Raw genomic sequence first — 16,546 nt, 5'->3', positions numbered from 1 at the left:
CCCTCTGAGCTTCCCAGACCCCTGAGCCCTCCGAGCCCCGGGGGGGTGGCAGCCACTCAGTGCCACACCCCCCCCCCCCAGCACCCCCAGCCCACCCTGGGTGGGGGTGAGCAGCCCCGGTGGTGGGTGCTCGCGGGAGGGCAGGGTGCTGGGTGGGGGAACTGGGCTGGCGCACGGGGTCGCACGACGCCACGACACCCTCCCCGCCCCCCCACCCGGTGCCCACTCCCGGGGGGGGCAGAGCTGGAGCTGAAGCCGTCACAGGCCCTGAGGGAGGGGATAGAGCCACGGACGTGGGTGCGCCCGCAGCCCGGGGGGCAGCGCGGGGTGAGGGGGTGTCCCGGGAGGTGTCCCGGGGGGGTGTCCCGAGAGGGTGTCCCGGGGGGTGTCCCGGGAGGGTGTCCCGGGGGGTGTCCCGGGGGTGCCCGCGCACGCCCCGCCCCCCGCGATCGGCCCCGCCCACCTGCCGCGCGCCCCCTCCCCCGCGCGCTCCCGGCGCGCCGCTCCCGGCCGCGTGCTGCCCCCTGCCGGCTGCGCGCAGCCCCGCCCCGCCCAGGCCACGCCCCCATCGCGAGGCCTCGCCCACCCGGAGAGACTCCGCCCCCGGAGCCCCGCCCCACCCGGCGGCTTCCGCTTCCGGCGGGGCCGGGGGAGGTGAGGGGCGGCGGGGCGCGGGGGTCGCAGCGCTTCTTGGGAGGGGAGCGGGTGGTTGTTGGGGCCTCCGCGTCCCTCCCCGTGGGGTCTGGGGGCCTTGCGGCCGCTCCCGGGTTCGCCCCAGGGCTCCGGGGACTCGCCCCGTGGGGTGCGGCGGGGTTAGGGGCCGCTGGGACCGTCTCGGCGGGGTCCCGGGGGTCCCTGGCGTTACCCCCGCGGGGGTGCTGGGGGGTTTATGGGCCTCTGCGCTTGCCCCCGTGGGGCGCAGTGAGATTTAGGGGCCTCTCGGTCCCCTCGCCGGGGGGTTGGTGGCCCCCGCGCTGGCTCCTGTGGGTCGCAGGGGGTTATGGGGTCTTGTGGGGGCTGCTCCAGCCCTGCTCCCCTCCCCAGGCAGGGGTCTGCTGGCCGCAGGCACCCCATAGCCCTCGGAGCCCCTCTCTGCTCTGGCCGCTGTCCCCCTGGCACCCCCAGCGTGTGGGGACTTGTGGCAGAGCCTCTGCAGATGGGGTTTGCCCCGAGCCTGGGCTCCGCCTGGCGCGTTTTCTTCCTGCACCCAGATAACTCCAATTTGTGGCTCTGCGTGCAGCAGATAATTTGAATACACCTCCGTGGTGTGTGGGAGGAGATCCCATGTGCTGGTCTTCATTGCCTTTTAGAAACGCATAAGGAGGGAGGGAGAAAGGCTGTGTTTTTTTCTAAATGCAAAACTGCTAGAAAGGCTTGTTTGTTTTAAAAGGAGGGAAAAGAACTTCAGAAACCAGGCAGCACCAGGGTCTGCCCACCGGAGCCCTGCGTCAGGGAAGACACCACTGCCATGCTGGAGGCCCCTGGGTGGTCTGTGCGCAGAGCAGAGCACGATGCCTTTCCTGCACGGCTTCCGCAGGATCATCTTCGAGTATCAGCCCCTGGTAGACGAGATCTTGGGGTTGCTGGCAATACAGGATGCAGAACGGCAGAGCGCCCTTGAGAGGTAACTGTATGGGGCTGTGAGCGGAGCTCTGGGGCTAAACACCCCTGTGGTGTTTTAGGGGGTGATGGCTGGAGCTCAGGGATGTGGCTGATGACACAGAACTGGCTGGGAACAAAGCCCAGTCCCGGTGAGCAGCTCATCCCACAGACCCTCTTCTTGCTGCTGCTCTTTGGGAACGTCGGGGTGGAGCAGAGCGAACACAGGGGCTACATGTGCTCCCCAGGAACAGCCCTTTCTGCCTCACCCATGGCAATAAAACCTAAACTGGTGTTCAGCTGTGCCCCGATGCTGTGGCATAACCCCACAGGCAACAGGTTAGAGGTGGGGTGGTTACAAGACAAGAAGGGGAGACCAGGGATTTTTCTTCTTCCCTGGTGCTACTTTGACCTTTACACACCCTGAGATTTGTGCCAGTCAACTGAGTAACTGGTTGATTTTGTGTGTCTTAAGCCCTGCCTGTCTGGGCAGTGACAGGAGCCAGCTCTCGGCTGTGAGACGAGTCTTGGAGAGGGAGACCCACTCCCCGTTTTATCAGGAAGGTGTGAGCTATGCCCTGCTGAAGGTCACGGAGCTGGGGCTTGTCCCTGCTGCAGAAATCCTCCTGGAGTTCGGAGCTGACCTCAGCTTTGAAGGTGAGGCTGGTGGGAAGGGGACTGGGCCTGGCCAGGAGGAACCAGCGGGTGAGAAGCTGCCCTGGGAGGCTGTGATAGCTGGGGCAAAAAGAGGGGATGCTGCCAGCTCTGACCCCCACTCCTTGCTCTGATAGCATGAATGTACCTTGTGGCAGCCCTTGTCCAGACCCAGCCACAAGGATGGAGTGGGGGTTGGCCAGAGGCTTGGGTGCCAGTTTGCAGCTTTGAGGGCTTTTGCCAGCAATGGAGTCATTGCAAAAGCAGGACCTGGGGTGTCTGTGACAGCCCTGGTTTTATGAGCATTCTCAGGGCCCTCCCCAGCTGCCCCCTTCCACTTTTGGTGGGTATTGGGACTGTTGTGGGGAAGCCCTTATTTCTCTCTGACTCTGTGTTTTTGTCCTCAGATCCAGTCACCTACTACACCCCCCTGCACATCGCGGTGCTCCGCAACCAGCCAGATATGGTGGAGCTCCTGGTGCACCACGGGGCCGACATCAACCGGAGAGACCGGGTATGGCCTTGGCTTGGCCCAGCTGAGCCCCTGTGAGATTCCTCTGTAAGGGGGTGGCGTGTGGGGACAGCCCTCCCTGCTCCCCACCTCCCGGCCTTCACCGCATGCCGCTTCCCCTTGGTGACCTCCTTGGCCTGTTGTCTGTCATGCTCCGGTGCTGTGGCAGAAGTTCAAGTTGCTGAGCAAACCTGCCTCTGCTGTGGAGTGATGGGTGGGAGGAGGCTGGAGGAGACAAACTTCTGCCTACAGATACACCAGGGAAGGATCACTTTGGGGATAGGTTCAACTATATGTTGGCTGGGATGAAGCCCCAGCAGCGACTCTCCGGAGGCACTCGCAAATAGTCCTTAATACTTACTAGTGTTTTTTTTCCCTCTTGCTCTGTGCAGATCCATGAGAGCAGTCCCCTCGATCTGGCCAGCGAGGAGCCCGAGCGGTTGCCGTGCCTCCAGCGGCTGCTTCAGCTGGGGGCCGATGTCAACGCGGCTGATAAAAACGGTCCGTGTGCCCCCGTCCGGCTGCCCCAGGCCGGGTGCTCCCAGCAGTCAGGGGAGGGGGTCCGGGTCCTTCCATCTTGCTGCTGCAAGCGCTCTCCAGTTAGAAACTGGTTTGGAAGCTGGGTGCAGGTTGCTGAACCTCCCTGGTGCTCTGTGTTTTCGCCTTGTATGCTGGCTGTGTCAGGTGCAGAAGGGGGCTGAAACCAGCTCCTGGCAGTCCATGGGAGATGGGATGGGGCTGTGCCTCCGTAGCCCCGTGGTGCCCACACGGTCTAAAACTCGCTGTACCGTGGCACAAGTGTCCTCTGGGGCCACCACCAGCCCTGCACATGTGGCCTGTGACCCTGTCCCCACAGCTGTGTGCCATCATGGGGGCAGCGGAAGCCTGCCAGAAGGTGAAGGGTTGTCTCTCCCCACGTTTGGCCATCTGGTTGGTGGGGTGGTTTGTTTTCCTTCCTGCCTTTTAGGGTGTCACCCTGTTTTCATCCGACTGACCGATTGCTCCACTGCAGGAAAGACAGCGCTGTTGCACGCCCTGGCCAGCAGCGACGGTGTCCAGATCCACAACACTGAGAGCATCCGTCTCCTGTTGGAAGGAGGTGAGAGCAACCTTCTCCCCTCTCCACATGCAATCCCTCCAGGCCTAGTGCTGGCTGATTCTGTGTACAGCACTGGGCACTGCCCTCCGCTCCTTTATGTTCCCACTGTTTATGTTTCAGCAGTGTGCCCAGGTGGCCAAGAAGGCCAATGGCATCCTGGCTTTTATTGGAAATAGCATGGCCAGCAGGGACAGGGAAGGGATCTTACCCCTGTACTCAGCACTGGTGAGGCTGCACCTCGATGACTGGGTTCAGTTTTGGGCCCCTCACTAAAAAAAGGACATTGAATGACTCGAGTGTGTCCAGAGAAGGGCAACGGAGCTGGTGCAGGGTCTGGAGCACAGGTCTGATGGGGAGCGGCTGAGGGAACTTGTGGGGTTTAGTCTGGAGAAGAGGAGGCTGAGGGGAGACCTCATCGCCCTCTACAACTCCCTGAAAGGAGGGTGCAGAGAACTGGGGATGAGTCTCTTTAACCAAGTAATAAGTGATAGGACAAGAGGGAATGGCCTCAAGCTGCGCCAGGGCAGGGTCAGACTGGCTCTTAGGAAGGATTTCTTTGCAGAAGGGGTTGTCGGGCGTTGGAATGGGCTGCCCAGGGCAGGGGGGGAGTCCCCATCCCTGGAGGGGTTTGAGTTGCGTTGACCCAGCGCTGAGGGATCTGGTGGAGTTGGGAACGGTCAGGGTGAGGTTAATGGTTGGACTGGAGGAGCTTGAGGGTCTTTTCCAACCTCGATGAATCTGTGGTTCTGTGAAGCCCAGCAGTGCCAGAGTTAGTGCTGTCCTGGCCTTGCTGTCTGCAATGCCAGTTCTGTTCTCTGTCCCTTCCTTCAGGAGCAGACGTCAGGGCCACCACCAAAGACGGTGACACTGTCTTCACCTACGTCATCTTCCTGCTGGGAGAAATGGTGTGCAGCAACACCGAGGAGGCACAGGTGATCAGTCGCTTCTGCTTCCGTGTCACACAGCTGCTGCTAGCCCACGGCGCCAACCCCAGCGAGTGCCCGGCCCCTGAGTCCCTCACCCACCTCTGCTTCAAAAGCTTCAAACGCCACTTCCCGCTGCTGCGTTTCTTGCTGGAGTCAGGTGCTGCCTACAACTGCTCCCTCCACGGTCCCTCGTGCTGGTCGGGCTTCCACATTGTCTTCGAGTGCCTCTGCTCGCACCTCAGCGTCTCTGAAGATGACAGCTTCTCTACAGACCTCATCCAGAAGGGTCAGACTCTGCTGGAGCTCATGATGGCCAGTTCACAAGCCATCCAGCTGCCCAGCAACTTTGAGGTCAACACCAGCAGCTGTAGGTACCACGGGGAGAAGATCAGGACTCTTTTCTGCTCTCTGAAGCAGCTGGAGCGCTCCCCGCAGGCATTGAAACATCTCTGCAGGGTGTTTATCCGGCAGCGCCTTAAACCGTGGCCAGTAGATGTTAAAATCAAGGCTCTACCTCTTCCGGACAGGCTGAAGTGGTACCTTCTCATTGACCACGCCGCTGCCGGGCACGAGGACCTCTGAGCCTGACTAATGCCTCCCTGTGTGCCCCCTCCGTGGTCATGGTGTGCCTACAGCTGCCAAATCTCTGCTCTGGGCCAGTTTTCTCCACAGTAAGAGGTGTTGCTGCCCACACACGCGCCCACAGCTTGGCCTGTGCTGCCCACAGTGTCCCTCTCCGCTGTGTTTTTTGGGGGGGGGGGGGGTGCTTTTTTGGGCACGATGCCACACGAAGCTCTGGGGCACGTCGTGGGGAGGCGGGCAGAGCTCCGTGTCTCCCTGGGGGTGAAGAGAGCCCCGTGGCACTGGGGAGCTGGATGCTGGGGCAGAGGGCTGGTTTGTTGTGGATTTTAAAGAAAAAGCCTGGCGGGCAGGACGGGTGGGGTGGTGGAACTGGAGGGGCAGCCTGTCCCCCCCCCTCCCTCTCTCTCCAGCCCTGCGGGTCCCGGGAGGTGAAGCTGTGCCTTAGGTGACCGGTGGAGGTGAGATGCCTCGGGGTGCTGGGAGAAGGGGTGTTGCCTGTGCCAGGAGAGCTCTGGCATCCATGTCCCGGTTTCCTGCCTCTGGTCCTGGTGGAGGTCTGGCATCTCCATGCAGACACCTTCCTCGCTCGTGTGGGCTTTGAAACCAGGGGTGGGGTGCGGGGGGCTGCTCCGCACCCTCTGAGTTTCTGCACCCCATCCTCCCAGCACTGAGGACCAAGGACATCTCGGAGGTGCTGAGCTCCAAAACAGACAAATGGATGTTTCTCAGCTTTGTGGTGCATTCCCTGGGCAAGGAGGAGGCACGGGTGGATAACTGCTGAGTGCCTTGGGCCTCCTTCCCTGAACTTGGCTCTTCCCCTTGCTGACTGCCCCCAGGACCGCCATCTCTGGTGCCTCCTTCCAGGAACAAGAAGCTGCACCAGGACTCGGGGTTTTCTTTCCAACCTGCTACTGGAATCTACAGCGGGCTGCACAGGGAGGTCCCGTGTCCCAGCCTTGCCACCGCCATCTGGCTCCCCCTTCTAGGCATCTGCTTCCTCAGGACGTGCCAAAGACTGGCCGCAGAGCTGAGCCCCCCCGCGTGTTTGTTGTTTTGTTTTGTTGTTTGTCATGGGGGACAGATGCGGAAGAGGATGAAAAATCTACTCTGCATAGGTACAGTTTACAGCAGGTGGATCTGGGATCCGCCAGCAGTTTGGCTGCAGAAGGGTTGTCTCCCCCCACTGCCCTCCTGGCAGCATCCGAGTGTTCCCTTCTCGCACCCTGTGGAACTGGAGCTGTGCGTCTTGATGAATTGATGTTTAAAAAAAAAAAATAATGATAATGTGATCAAATACTCCCCTGGTGTCTGGAATGGGAAACGAGCAATTAAATGAGGCCTTTTATAATAATGACAAGGGGCTTGTTTCTTCTGCAGCAGAGATGGGGTGGAGGAGAGGGCTCTGCAGGGATGGTGGGAATCGTGTGGGCTTGCCCGTGTGGCAACCAGCTGTGCTAGTGGTGGCCAAGCTGTCTTGGGTTAGTTTGGCACAAGCCAGTGGCCAGACTTGGGCAAAACAATGTGGATATGGCCAAGGAGGAGATGGGGGAGCATTCAGAGCTGGGTGATGGTGTGGGGGAGCAGCTGTAGGGTCGCAGCGTTTGAGCTGGAGGTGCGGAGGACCCAGGATTACATCCACCTCCCTTTTTGCTGCACGTGTGGGAAACCTGCTTGTGGGTTTAAGGAGAGGCCCCTACAAAGCGCCAGAACCTGGTGCAGATTTCTCCCATTTGCCTTACCCAGCTTGTTGCTGTCAGCAGCAGCAAGTTCAAGAGCGGGAAAGGGTCAAACACCTAAGCAAGGAAGGGAGCCTGGCCCCTCAGAGAGGTGCTCTGAGCTCCTGTTGGCTAACGGGAGCCCTGTGCCTGCAGTCAGCGACCTGCCAGGGCCCACAGAGCCACCTCTTGCAGGGGAGACCCTCTTGTTCCCGTACAAAGCCCCCGAAGGCGCATCAAGCCAACGCGGCGTCTGACAAAGCCCATGTGCAGAAGTGCAACAGCAGGAAAATGTATTTGGCAAACACCTCTTTTCACAAACAGCAGCAACTTGGAAGACAAAGCCCCGTCCTCGACACCAGCCCTGGAGAAGAGGGAGTTGTGACACCCTCGCTGCCGTCAGCCACCCCACGGTGAAGGCACGGTCCTCACCCCTCCCGGCCCCAGCAGAACCACCGTGCTGGCCCGTGCTCCGAGCTGGCCCTGGAGAGACCTTCTCCCGCCGCCCTCATCTCATGGCAAAGGTGTAGACGTGGTAGATCTCGTCGGGGAAGTTCTCCTGGCGCTCCTCAGCCAGGAGGTGCAGCCCAGCTCGGCGGATGATCTTACGGACCACGTCCAGGTCCCGGCAGACGCTGCTGTCCACATCGTCCATGATCACGCCCTCCTGAGCCATGTTGTCCTTGATGACCACGATGCCGTTGGGCCGCAGGCCAGCGCGGCACCGCTTCAGGAAGTCAGAGAGGTGGTTGTCGGTGAGATGTCCTGGAGGGACAGAGCAGGGGTTAGAGGGCAGGGGGTGACAGGGGTGGGAAGAGGGGAGGAGAGCGGGAGGCTGCGCTTGGGATCCCTCCTGATCCAGGCAGCCAAATACTCGAGCCATTTGCAGGTGAAAGCTTTAGCTTGGGGGTGTCCAGCTTGTATCCCCCAGGCTCTATCCAACTCCATCCAACCCACACCTCTGCCCCGGCCTCTGAGGGCTTGGGGGGAAAGACCCCACAGTACAGTGCTGTCGGAGTGCCCCTCTATGGGGCAGGGATGAGGGGGTAGGTCCCCAACCCAGCCCCCCCACCTATGCTGTGATGCTCACCCTTCATGCAGACCTCAAGCTGCTCTCCCCAAAGCTCTCCCCAGCGCGTGGGGCACCTGCCCCTCAAGAGGAGCGGGACAGAGGACAGGCTGGTGAGACCCTGCAAGCCAAGGGACCCTCACCGATGACCCACTGGATCCAGATGACATCGTAGGAGTTGGGCTCGGGGCTGAAGTCCTGGAGGCCGCAGCAGAAGTAGTTGCGCACCCGCCTACCCTCCTCTCCCAGGTAGCTCTTGGCCTTGGTGAGGAAGTCCTCCGTCACATCCACCATGTCCACCGTCTTGAAGAGGGGCAGCAGCAGCCGCTTGGTGATCCGGCCGATGCCCGCCCCGCAGTCCAGAGCACGGGTTGTCCCCGTCCGGTTGGGACCGTCCTGGAACAACAACCATGAGGGGCTGAATCCCACTGCGAGGTACCCACAGAGGAGAAATGGGGCAACCATGCAGGATGCGGCTGGGCTACGGGGGACCCACTGCAGGGCAAAGCTCTCCCAGCAGGCAGGCAACGGACAATTCCATGGAGCAACTCAGAGGGAAGAGCCCAGGTCCATGCTGGGAGAAGGATGGGGCTTTGGGAGCATGACACACTGTGCCACCTACCCGCAGAAACCTCTGCAGGAACTTCCTGGAGCTGTTGATGTCGATGCTGGAGATGTGGCCGTAGCCCCCCAGCATGCCGTCCACCGTGGCGGGCACGTCCTTCCAGTACTTCTCTGCCTTGGAGTAAAACTCAAACTCGTTCTCCACCACCTCACTGGTCATGCTGGCCGAGGGGCACGTGCCCACGCGGGACTCGCTGCTCCTCCGAGACAGGGAAGAAACCGCTGGTTAGGTCCGAAAGAGCCACAGGCACAAAGCCTCCCCCTGAACCAGGGAGGCAGGTGTCAGCTCTGTGAGTACCCCAGTTTCTATTTATCACCCCTTCCCCCTCCTCAGGGCTATCTCAAACCCTAAAAACCTTCAGCTGAGAGCAAGAAGGAACAAAGATCTAAATCCTGGTATTTTCTGGAGACCAACAAGCCCAAAAACCCTTCCCAGGCAGGGATGCCTCAGCCTGACCAGGCACCCTGGAGCCTTGCTCAGCAATACCCCCAATTATATTATCATTTTTTTAAGGCTGACCCTCCCTTTCACCTATTCTGCCTCTTCTTTCCCTGTCTTAACATTTTACAGATTACATGTTTATCTGTGGTGACAGCCCCATCAGTCACCTCCAATTACCTCTGGAGTTGCTAAAAGTTATCCTAAGCACCTACCTAAGGATTGTAAATCTCAGCCGTGACCATAAGTTAGATATTTGCAATATAATAAAGTCAAGGTATAATCAGCAATACAAGCTATAAATCCCCCCCAGACATCTCATAATTCAAACCACTGTGGATTTGATTAACTGCGCTGGGGATTAGAAACTAGATTTAAGGTGGCCGAAGGGTAAATTCAAGGACTTCAAACACCTTTACAAATAAAGAAATATATAGTGTTCGTGGCTTGAATTTACTGGCAAATATCCCATTAGACACAAAACCTTTTCTATGGCAGTTTAGGCGGTTTTGGTGGCCCCCCGAGGTCTTGAGAGAGCCCGGGAACGGAGTGGGGGGATGCAGCATCTCACCTTACAGATCACCGGTTGAAATCCAGTTTGGCTTGGTGAGGCTGAGAGCCAGTCTGCGCTGTGATCTAAGGGAAGAAAAGAGGGGATTTTAGTCCCAAATCACGCCTCTGCTCCCGAGGGTGTGAGCAAGCCTGACAGCAGCCCCACGGAGCTGGAGGCAAGAGTTGCCCCGAGTCTGCTGGCCCCCTCCCGGGGCAGTTGTGGGGCAGGAGCTGGTGCTGCCCCACAGCTGGGAGGTGGCAGGAGGCTGAGCCATGGGGGCAGCCGGTGCGTGGAGCGGTTTGGCCCCACTGCCTGATCTCATGGGCTGGGACCCAGGTTCACCCTCCCAGCAGTGTGACCCCTTCCTTGGCCCTGGGTTCGACTTGGTGACGTTTTTCAGGGTGTCACGGGCCCCCAGCACAGGCTGAGAGCACCCAGCAGGATGGCTCTTCCCACCAGCATGGGCCCTGCTGCTGGCGTCCCCCCCACCCCGAAGTGTGGCAGCTCCCCAGCTGACGGGCGGGCAGGTGAGGGCTGCTACTCGCCCCACGGACCCCCGTAGCCGGGGGGAAGAAGGTCACACCGGCCCTCCCCGCTTTTGGGCCCGTTCCCCAACCCCTGGGGCCGGGGGGCGGCAGGGAAAGGCGGGGTGCGAGGTGTCCCTAGGACCAACGCCGGGGGCGGGGGGGGGACACTGGGGTCCTATCCTCGGGGGCTGGGGGGGGGGTTACACCCGCCCTGCCCGTGGGGGTGCGAGGGAGCGGCTCTTGGTTCAAGGCCTACACCAGCCATTTCCCGGTACCCCCCATCGGGGCTGGGGACCCCCCGCGCTCCAGGACTGCGGCGTGGGCACACACACACACACACACACACACACACCCCCAAACCGCCGCGGGGAGCCCCGCAGGCCGCCGGGCTGCAGCCCTGCCCGCCGGGGGGGGGGCGGACACCGGATCCGGCCCCGGCAGCTCCCCCGGCCCCTCCCGGCCCCCGCCGCTGCGGGAACGGGGCCGGGGGTGCCCGGTCCCGCCTGCTCCCTCGGGCCGGGCGGCCGCGACCCCCGACACCCCCCGGTTACCTCAGGCGGCGGCCGTGCTCTGTCCCCCCGCCCCCTCTCCCGCCCCCGCTGTGACGGGCAGTCGCGGGCACCAACCAGGCGGCGGCGCTCGCGGTGACGTCACGGTGAGGTCACCTCGGGGGCGGGCCCTGCCGCGCTCTCCCACCGGGGGGGCGCCCCGGGGGGGGGTGGGGGATGATATGTCCGTTGTGGGACAAACTGGGGTGGACTGGGACAGACTGGGACGACCCGCGGGGGAGCCGCGGCGGGGTCCAGGGCGGCAGGAGGGTCCCGTCCCGCCCCGGTGGGGGGGCCCGGTGACCCCCCACGTGTGTCCGCACCGTGTCACGAGCGGCCCCGGCGCTGCCCGCGAGGCCTCGGGCCCTCGGACGTGGGGCCGGGGAGCGGGGGGGGGGCAGAGGGACGCAGGATCCCGTCGGCGGTGACACGGCGGGGGTGGCACTGGGATGGCAGGGCCGGGGGCTGCCGGTGAAGGGCGGCGGGATCGGGGTAACCAGGACAAGGCAGCCGGGGGGGTGTCGTGGCCCGGGTGCCCGCCTGCCCCCGGCCCGGCCCTGCTGCTGCCGCCGCCCCGTCCTTGTCCCGCCGTTGTCCTTGTCCCGGTCCCGTCCCGTCCCGTCCCGTCCCGCCGTGTCCCTCCGGGGCCGCGCGGGGGCGCTGTTGTCCCGCCGTTGTGCCGCCGCCGCGGGAACTTCGCTGGGTCCTGCCCGGGGCCGGGGGGGGGAACAGACGGACACCGGCCCCTTTGGGGGGACACCGGACCCTTTCGGGGGGACCAGCCCCGCCCTTTTGGGGGGAAGCTGCCGCTCACCCTTCCCCGGGATGATCTCCGGTCGACGGACAGCAGCCCACCCCATGGCCTGCCGTCTGTTCCCCTGCCCGACGGGGCTGACCCCCCCCCCCCCACACCCCCGAGGATGGGGACCTGGCGGTGCCCGAGGCTTTGGGAAGGGGGCTGCTGTGGGGACAAGTGTCAGCGACAAAACTGGGTTGGCTGCAGCCGTGTCCCTGGGGAAAGGAGGGCGGTGTGGATTCTCTGGTGTCTAAGACGGGGTGAGTCCTTCCCTCAGCAGGGCACCGGCCCCTCCCTCACTGTCCCCCTGGCCACCGACTTGTACAAAACCCGTAGGAACGAAATCTGCTTGAAATCACTCAAAACGATCAGAAGGTAGCAGTGAGAGGGACAACGCTGCATAGGTCCGGGGGGCGGGCCCGTTCCCACTCAGCCAGCACCCACTTACACCCCAAAATGTCCTAATGCCTTCAGCAAGGACTTGTTGGCCCCAAAACAGCTGCTTCCCCCACAGCCATCCCAAAATCCATGGCACAACCAGGATGTGGCCTCGGTGCCAGAGCCCCTTGCCATCCTTCCACAGTGCCTCTGTGGAAAGCGAAGGGAGGCCCCATCTCTGGGCAAGCAGCTGTCACCCCTGGACAGCTTTTGGGTGCCCAGGTCCCCCGAGTCCCTGCAAAAGGACGTGAGTGTGACGGGGGTGGCAGCAACCCACGGTGGGGGCTGGTGGCAGGGGCCAGGAGTGCGTGTTTAGTCGGCTGCTGAGTTGGGGATGCATCGAGAGCATCTCTAAGCAGAGAAAGCACTGTTTTTGCCCCATTTTCCTTTCCAGATTTTAAGGAAATGAGGTTATCTGTCACTGGGGAGGGGACGCTGAGCACCGGGCCGCAGCACCCAGCTGCTCCCAGGATGGGGTAGTGTCTGGGGAGGTGCTCGGAGGTGAGCCGGCACGGAACATCCCCCATGCACAGGCACCTGAATGACCAAAGCCCACCAGTTTTCCCCTCACTGAAGCCACCAGCGGCCATTGTACTGCTCTGGTTGTCACCTGCATTTTCAAGCAGGCCATGGGGCAGCCACATCCCATCCATGCCACCTATTTCCCACAGGAGCCTGCAGTATTTGCTCCCACAGCTTCCTCCCAAAAGACATTTTTCTCCTCTTTTTTTACTGTGCTGCACTGGGGCTCCTGAAGACCATTTCCATTAAGCCCCAGCCACCCCCCTCCATCCTTCCCCACCACCAAAGCCCTTCGTGGTGGCAGGGAGGGGACAGTGCTCCTGTCCCCACCCCGGGGCTGGGGCTCCACATCAGCCCTTCAGGTTTCAATGAAACCTGCAGTGTTTGCCTGCAACCGGGGGCCAATCTCACTTGCAAATGTTCCCTTTGATTTTATATTATTACTAAGGCAATAGAGTGTGGCTGAAAATTAAGAGAGGAAAAAGAAATCAGTTGAGCGTCCCTCAGCTCGCCACGCTCCTGAGCCCAGCAAAGGGCCAGGGCCGAGGGTCCCACCATCGAGGACGCCCTATCAAATCCCACTCTCTGCTGGAGACGGGTCCAACCTTGGGGCCAGTTTGTGCAAAGCCAAGTCTGCAAAAACGTGGCAGCAGCAACGGCTCCAGCCACGCCGCAGAGCCGCCCGCTCCTCTCCTCGTCTCAGCTGCCTCCCCGTGGTCGCTGCTGCCGGGAAATGCTTTTCCTCTGACCAGTTTCAATCTTGTCACTCAGTAATTCCTTGTGCAACGAGACAGAAAACACCCCCCAGACCCCCTTCTCCAGCCCATTTGTTTCCCTGCACACTCTCCTCCTGCTCCCGTTAACTCGCTGCCTTTCAAGGTAATCACCGGCGCTGCAATCGCTCTTCAGGAATATTTTTTTTTCTTTTCCCCAGGTGCTTAATCACCCTTATTACCCTTTTCTGATTAATTAATTCTAATTAATTTTGCACTATCATTTTTGAGAAGAGGTGACCAGGACTGCACATGTTGTTGCAGGTGATTTGTAAGGCAGGTCCTGCAGCGTCGGCACAGCCCTTCCCTCAGCGGCATTTAACCCGGGTCCGGGCAGGCGCCTGCTGCCCCGTTTGCTGCCATTAATGGCAATTAATAGAGCAATGAAGCCCTCCGAGGCCCTGGGAGGAGCCCCGAGGTACTTTGCTGGGACCCACACAGGATGCTCCCACCTCCTTTGCTCTGCCGAGGCAGCAGGGTTTGACCCCGGCCAAACCTGCCCCTGTGTCCCCATCTGCCCAGCTCCTCCAGCCGCCTCCGCCACACCATGGCCAAGGCTTGGGAAGTCGGAATAAATTAGATCAGGGCTTCTCCCCGCTCTGCTGAGAGCCGCCAAGGGACTCAGAGGGGTGGCAGAGACGTGGGTCCCTTTGCGCCAGCCATGCTCCCTCACCTCTCATCTTGCCACACCAGTGCCAGCCCTTCACTGGACACCGGCGCAGGCTTCACCCCCCGTGTCACCCCGGGACCTTCGGAGCCAAAATCTGACGTGGTTGGGGTGATCCTGCCCTTAAAATAAATGCAGATGTCCTGGGGACAGAGGGCCCTTTGCTGTTTGTCCCAAAAGCAACCCCTGGTCCTTACCTCATCCCCAGCACCCACCAAGGGGAGGGGACACGGGCTGGGAGTCTGCGGCCACACTCGTACCCAGGAGGCTTCTCAGGGCTTCCCGTGTCCCTGTCACCGGCCACTGGCCTCTGTCCCCAAACTTCCGCAGGCCAGGTGGCCACGCAGCATGGCTCGGGGCTGGGCTCATCCACCCCACCTCGATCCCTCGGCCACTGGCTCTCACCAGGAGGCTGAAACATCACCACCGACACTGCTGAAACGCCCCAGCAGCCTGAAATAGATAAAATGTGTTTATTACATATAGTGTAATATAGGCGATATACTATAAACTGTATGCTATATACTAGATAGCAGATAGTAGATAATAGTGTGAGTATATATATATATAAAAATTCTATGCACTGTCTGTATAATATTGTGAGTATAACTGTGTATATGTGTGTGTTTATACACATACATATAGTGTAAACGGACCATTTGAGCCTACACATACACACACACAGCATAGACACCATATATATACACATTTACATACCAGATAGGTAGATATAGGTACATGCATATAGATATATGTGTATATATAAACGCACACAGACAAATATATTTATAAATATATAAATGTATTTTTATATATATGTATGGTGGGGGAAAAAAGAGAGTATGCACGTGTGTGTGTGTATGTGTGTGTGTGCAGTGCACAGTAAAGCTGCCCTGGGTCCATGGCTGGTGTGGGGCAGCGGGGAGGAAGAGGAGGGACACGCAGAGGAAAGTGCACAGCAGGGAGAAAGAGGGAGAATACAAACTGCTCCAAGTTACAAAAGCTCCCCTCTTTGATTAATTGTACTTTCTGTTTGATAAATGTTACTCATGAGTATAAAATATGCAAAGCACTTAGCAAGTTCACACTGTTTAAAGAACTCAACTAACTAAATTAAAATTCGATGATACGAACGGAGCGGCTGAAGAGCAGCGTGGCAGTGTGCTGGTCGGGGAGCCAGCCCGAGCAGGGAGCCTGCACCCCGGCCACGCATCCCGCCCGCGCATCCCTCCCCGGGGAACCAAACCACGCTGGCCCCAGCGTGGCGGCACCCAGCCCGCGGGAAGCTGCCTTGGGTCCGGCTGCAGCGGGTGCCCCAGCGGGGTCCCTGCGTGGTGGTGAGGGGCTGCGAGGGGCCAGCTCGGAGCATCCTCATCCTGCGACTCTGCTCAGCGGCGCTGCCGGGCCACGACCGTGCTGTGCAGGTTGGGGTGGCCCTGGCTCAGGGTGGAGGGTTGGTTTGGATGGGGGGGTGCTGAATAATTTGCTCTAACCCCCAAGCTGCCACCACTGCGGGTGGCAACAGCCAAGCACCCAGCTCCAGTGACCAGGGTGGCTCCAGTGGGTCAACCAAACCCCAGACCAGGGGTTTTCTGGCACTGCTGAGTCCCGATGCAGCACCCCAGCATCCCACCCTGTGAGCTCCCAGCCCTGAACCACCGTGTTCTCCATCACACCATGGCAAGCGTGACACCTCCCTGCACGCTTGCAGCGCTCTATCCCTCCAGACCTTTGAAGAAAAGCAAGTCAGCCTTTTCTGGCTTTCCTGAAATGGCAGCTGAGCACCCTCAGGTGAAGGGGAGCCCTCCTGGCATAGGAAGGCTGGGGAAGCTGGTCCCCCCAATGGGGTGTCTGCAGTCCTGCCAGCTCCCACCTCTGCCCTGTGCATGGGCTGGGAGATGCTGCGAGCATGCTGGGGAGGATGCAGGGTGCACTGGGAGGATGCAGTGCGCGCACTGGGAGGATACAGGGTGCACTGGGAGGATGTAGTGTGTGCACTGGGAGGATGCAGAGAGTGCACTGGGAGGATGCAGGGTGCACTGGAGGATTCAGGGTGCACTGGGAGGATGTAGTGTGTGCACTGGGAGGGTGCAGTGTGTGCACTGGGTGATGCAGGGTGCACTGGGAGGATGCAGGGTGCACTGGGAGGATGCAGTGGGTGCACTGGGAGTACTACACTGAGGCATTTCCCTGGCTCCCAGCACACGGCATGTGCCTGGCTTGCACTGGCCACACTCCTCGGTCTCCCTCCGCCACCATCCCAGGTGAGCGGGGCTTGCTGGAGGCGGCTTTGAGCAGCAGCAGCATGTCAGGCAGGTAGCAGCTCCCTCCTGCTCGCATGTGAAAGGAGAAAGAAGGAGGAAAACCTGGCCTGGATCCGGCCTGACTGAGCGCCTACCTCTCTGGAAAGATTTAAGAGCTCCACTCAAGAGGTTTAAGCGTGGTCCCAGCGCTGTCCCCTAAGCCCCTGGGTGCCCCACTGGGTCCCACAGGACCCCAAGCCG

General features: G+C 60.6%; 2 protein-coding genes across 5 annotated transcripts; one reads left to right on the top strand and one right to left on the bottom strand.

Annotated features, from left to right (window-relative positions):
* Positions 1–611: 611 nt before the first annotated feature.
* ASB6 (ankyrin repeat and SOCS box containing 6) lies at positions 612–6,349 on the top strand. 3 transcript variants are annotated; one of them, XM_074846252.1, is made up of 7 exons: positions 612–654; positions 1,391–1,624; positions 2,075–2,256; positions 2,661–2,767; positions 3,157–3,265; positions 3,777–3,863; positions 4,695–6,349. In XM_074846252.1, the coding sequence occupies exons 2-7, from the start codon at positions 1,512–1,514 to the stop codon at positions 5,369–5,371; spliced, it is 1,275 nt and encodes a 424-aa protein (XP_074702353.1). In that variant the 5' UTR covers positions 612–654; positions 1,391–1,511; the 3' UTR covers positions 5,372–6,349. The 3 variants fall into 3 exon arrangements, 2 of the variants coding, with proteins under 2 accessions (XP_074702353.1, XP_074702354.1); XR_012625850.1 differs by lacking the exon at positions 612–654 and having other exon boundaries at positions 661–1,624; positions 4,695–5,460; positions 5,782–6,349; XM_074846253.1 differs by lacking the exon at positions 612–654 and having other exon boundaries at positions 661–1,624; positions 4,695–5,156; positions 5,317–6,349.
* Positions 6,350–7,362: 1,013 nt separating this feature from the next.
* NTMT1 (N-terminal Xaa-Pro-Lys N-methyltransferase 1) lies at positions 7,363–10,902 on the bottom strand. 2 transcript variants are annotated; one of them, XM_074846463.1, is made up of 5 exons: positions 10,850–10,902; positions 9,790–9,854; positions 8,778–8,973; positions 8,299–8,551; positions 7,363–7,851 (listed from the first exon to the last, which is right to left on the bottom strand). In XM_074846463.1, exons 3-5 carry the CDS (start codon positions 8,937–8,939, stop codon positions 7,595–7,597), a joined length of 672 nt encoding a protein of 223 aa, XP_074702564.1. In that variant the 5' UTR covers positions 8,940–8,973; positions 9,790–9,854; positions 10,850–10,902; the 3' UTR covers positions 7,363–7,594. The 2 variants fall into 2 exon arrangements, with proteins under 2 accessions (XP_074702564.1, XP_074702566.1); XM_074846465.1 differs by lacking the exons at positions 9,790–9,854; positions 10,850–10,902 and having other exon boundaries at positions 8,778–8,995.
* Positions 10,903–16,546: the final 5,644 nt, after the last annotated feature.

Source organism: Strix aluco, chromosome 20 (genome assembly GCF_031877795.1).
Source record: "Strix aluco isolate bStrAlu1 chromosome 20, bStrAlu1.hap1, whole genome shotgun sequence".
Classification (NCBI taxonomy): Eukaryota; Metazoa; Chordata; class Aves; order Strigiformes; family Strigidae; genus Strix; species Strix aluco.
The sequence above is the reverse complement of the archived record's forward strand: the minus strand, read 5'-3'. Positions and strand labels throughout refer to the sequence as shown.

What these genes read in the sequence shown, in the direction of transcription:
- NTMT1 (XM_074846463.1), bottom strand. Translation starts at nt 8,939, where the DNA reads ATGACCAGTGAGGTGGTGGAGAACGAGTTTGAGTTTTACTCCAAGGCA. An exon ending in TCCTGCAGAGGTTTCTGCGG is followed by an intron (nt 8,552 to 8,777) that starts GTAGGTGGCACA and finishes TTGTTGTTCCAG; the next exon opens with GACGGTCCCAACCGGACGGG. An exon ending in CTGGATCCAGTGGGTCATCG is followed by an intron (nt 7,852 to 8,298) that starts GTGAGGGTCCCT and finishes CTGTCCCTCCAG; the next exon opens with GACATCTCACCGACAACCAC.
- ASB6 (XM_074846252.1), top strand. Translation starts at nt 1,512, where the DNA reads ATGCCTTTCCTGCACGGCTTCCGCAGGATCATCTTCGAGTATCAGCCC. An exon ending in AGCTGACCTCAGCTTTGAAG is followed by an intron (nt 2,257 to 2,660) that starts GTGAGGCTGGTG and finishes TTTTGTCCTCAG; the next exon opens with ATCCAGTCACCTACTACACC. An exon ending in CCGTCTCCTGTTGGAAGGAG is followed by an intron (nt 3,864 to 4,694) that starts GTGAGAGCAACC and finishes CCCTTCCTTCAG; the next exon opens with GAGCAGACGTCAGGGCCACC.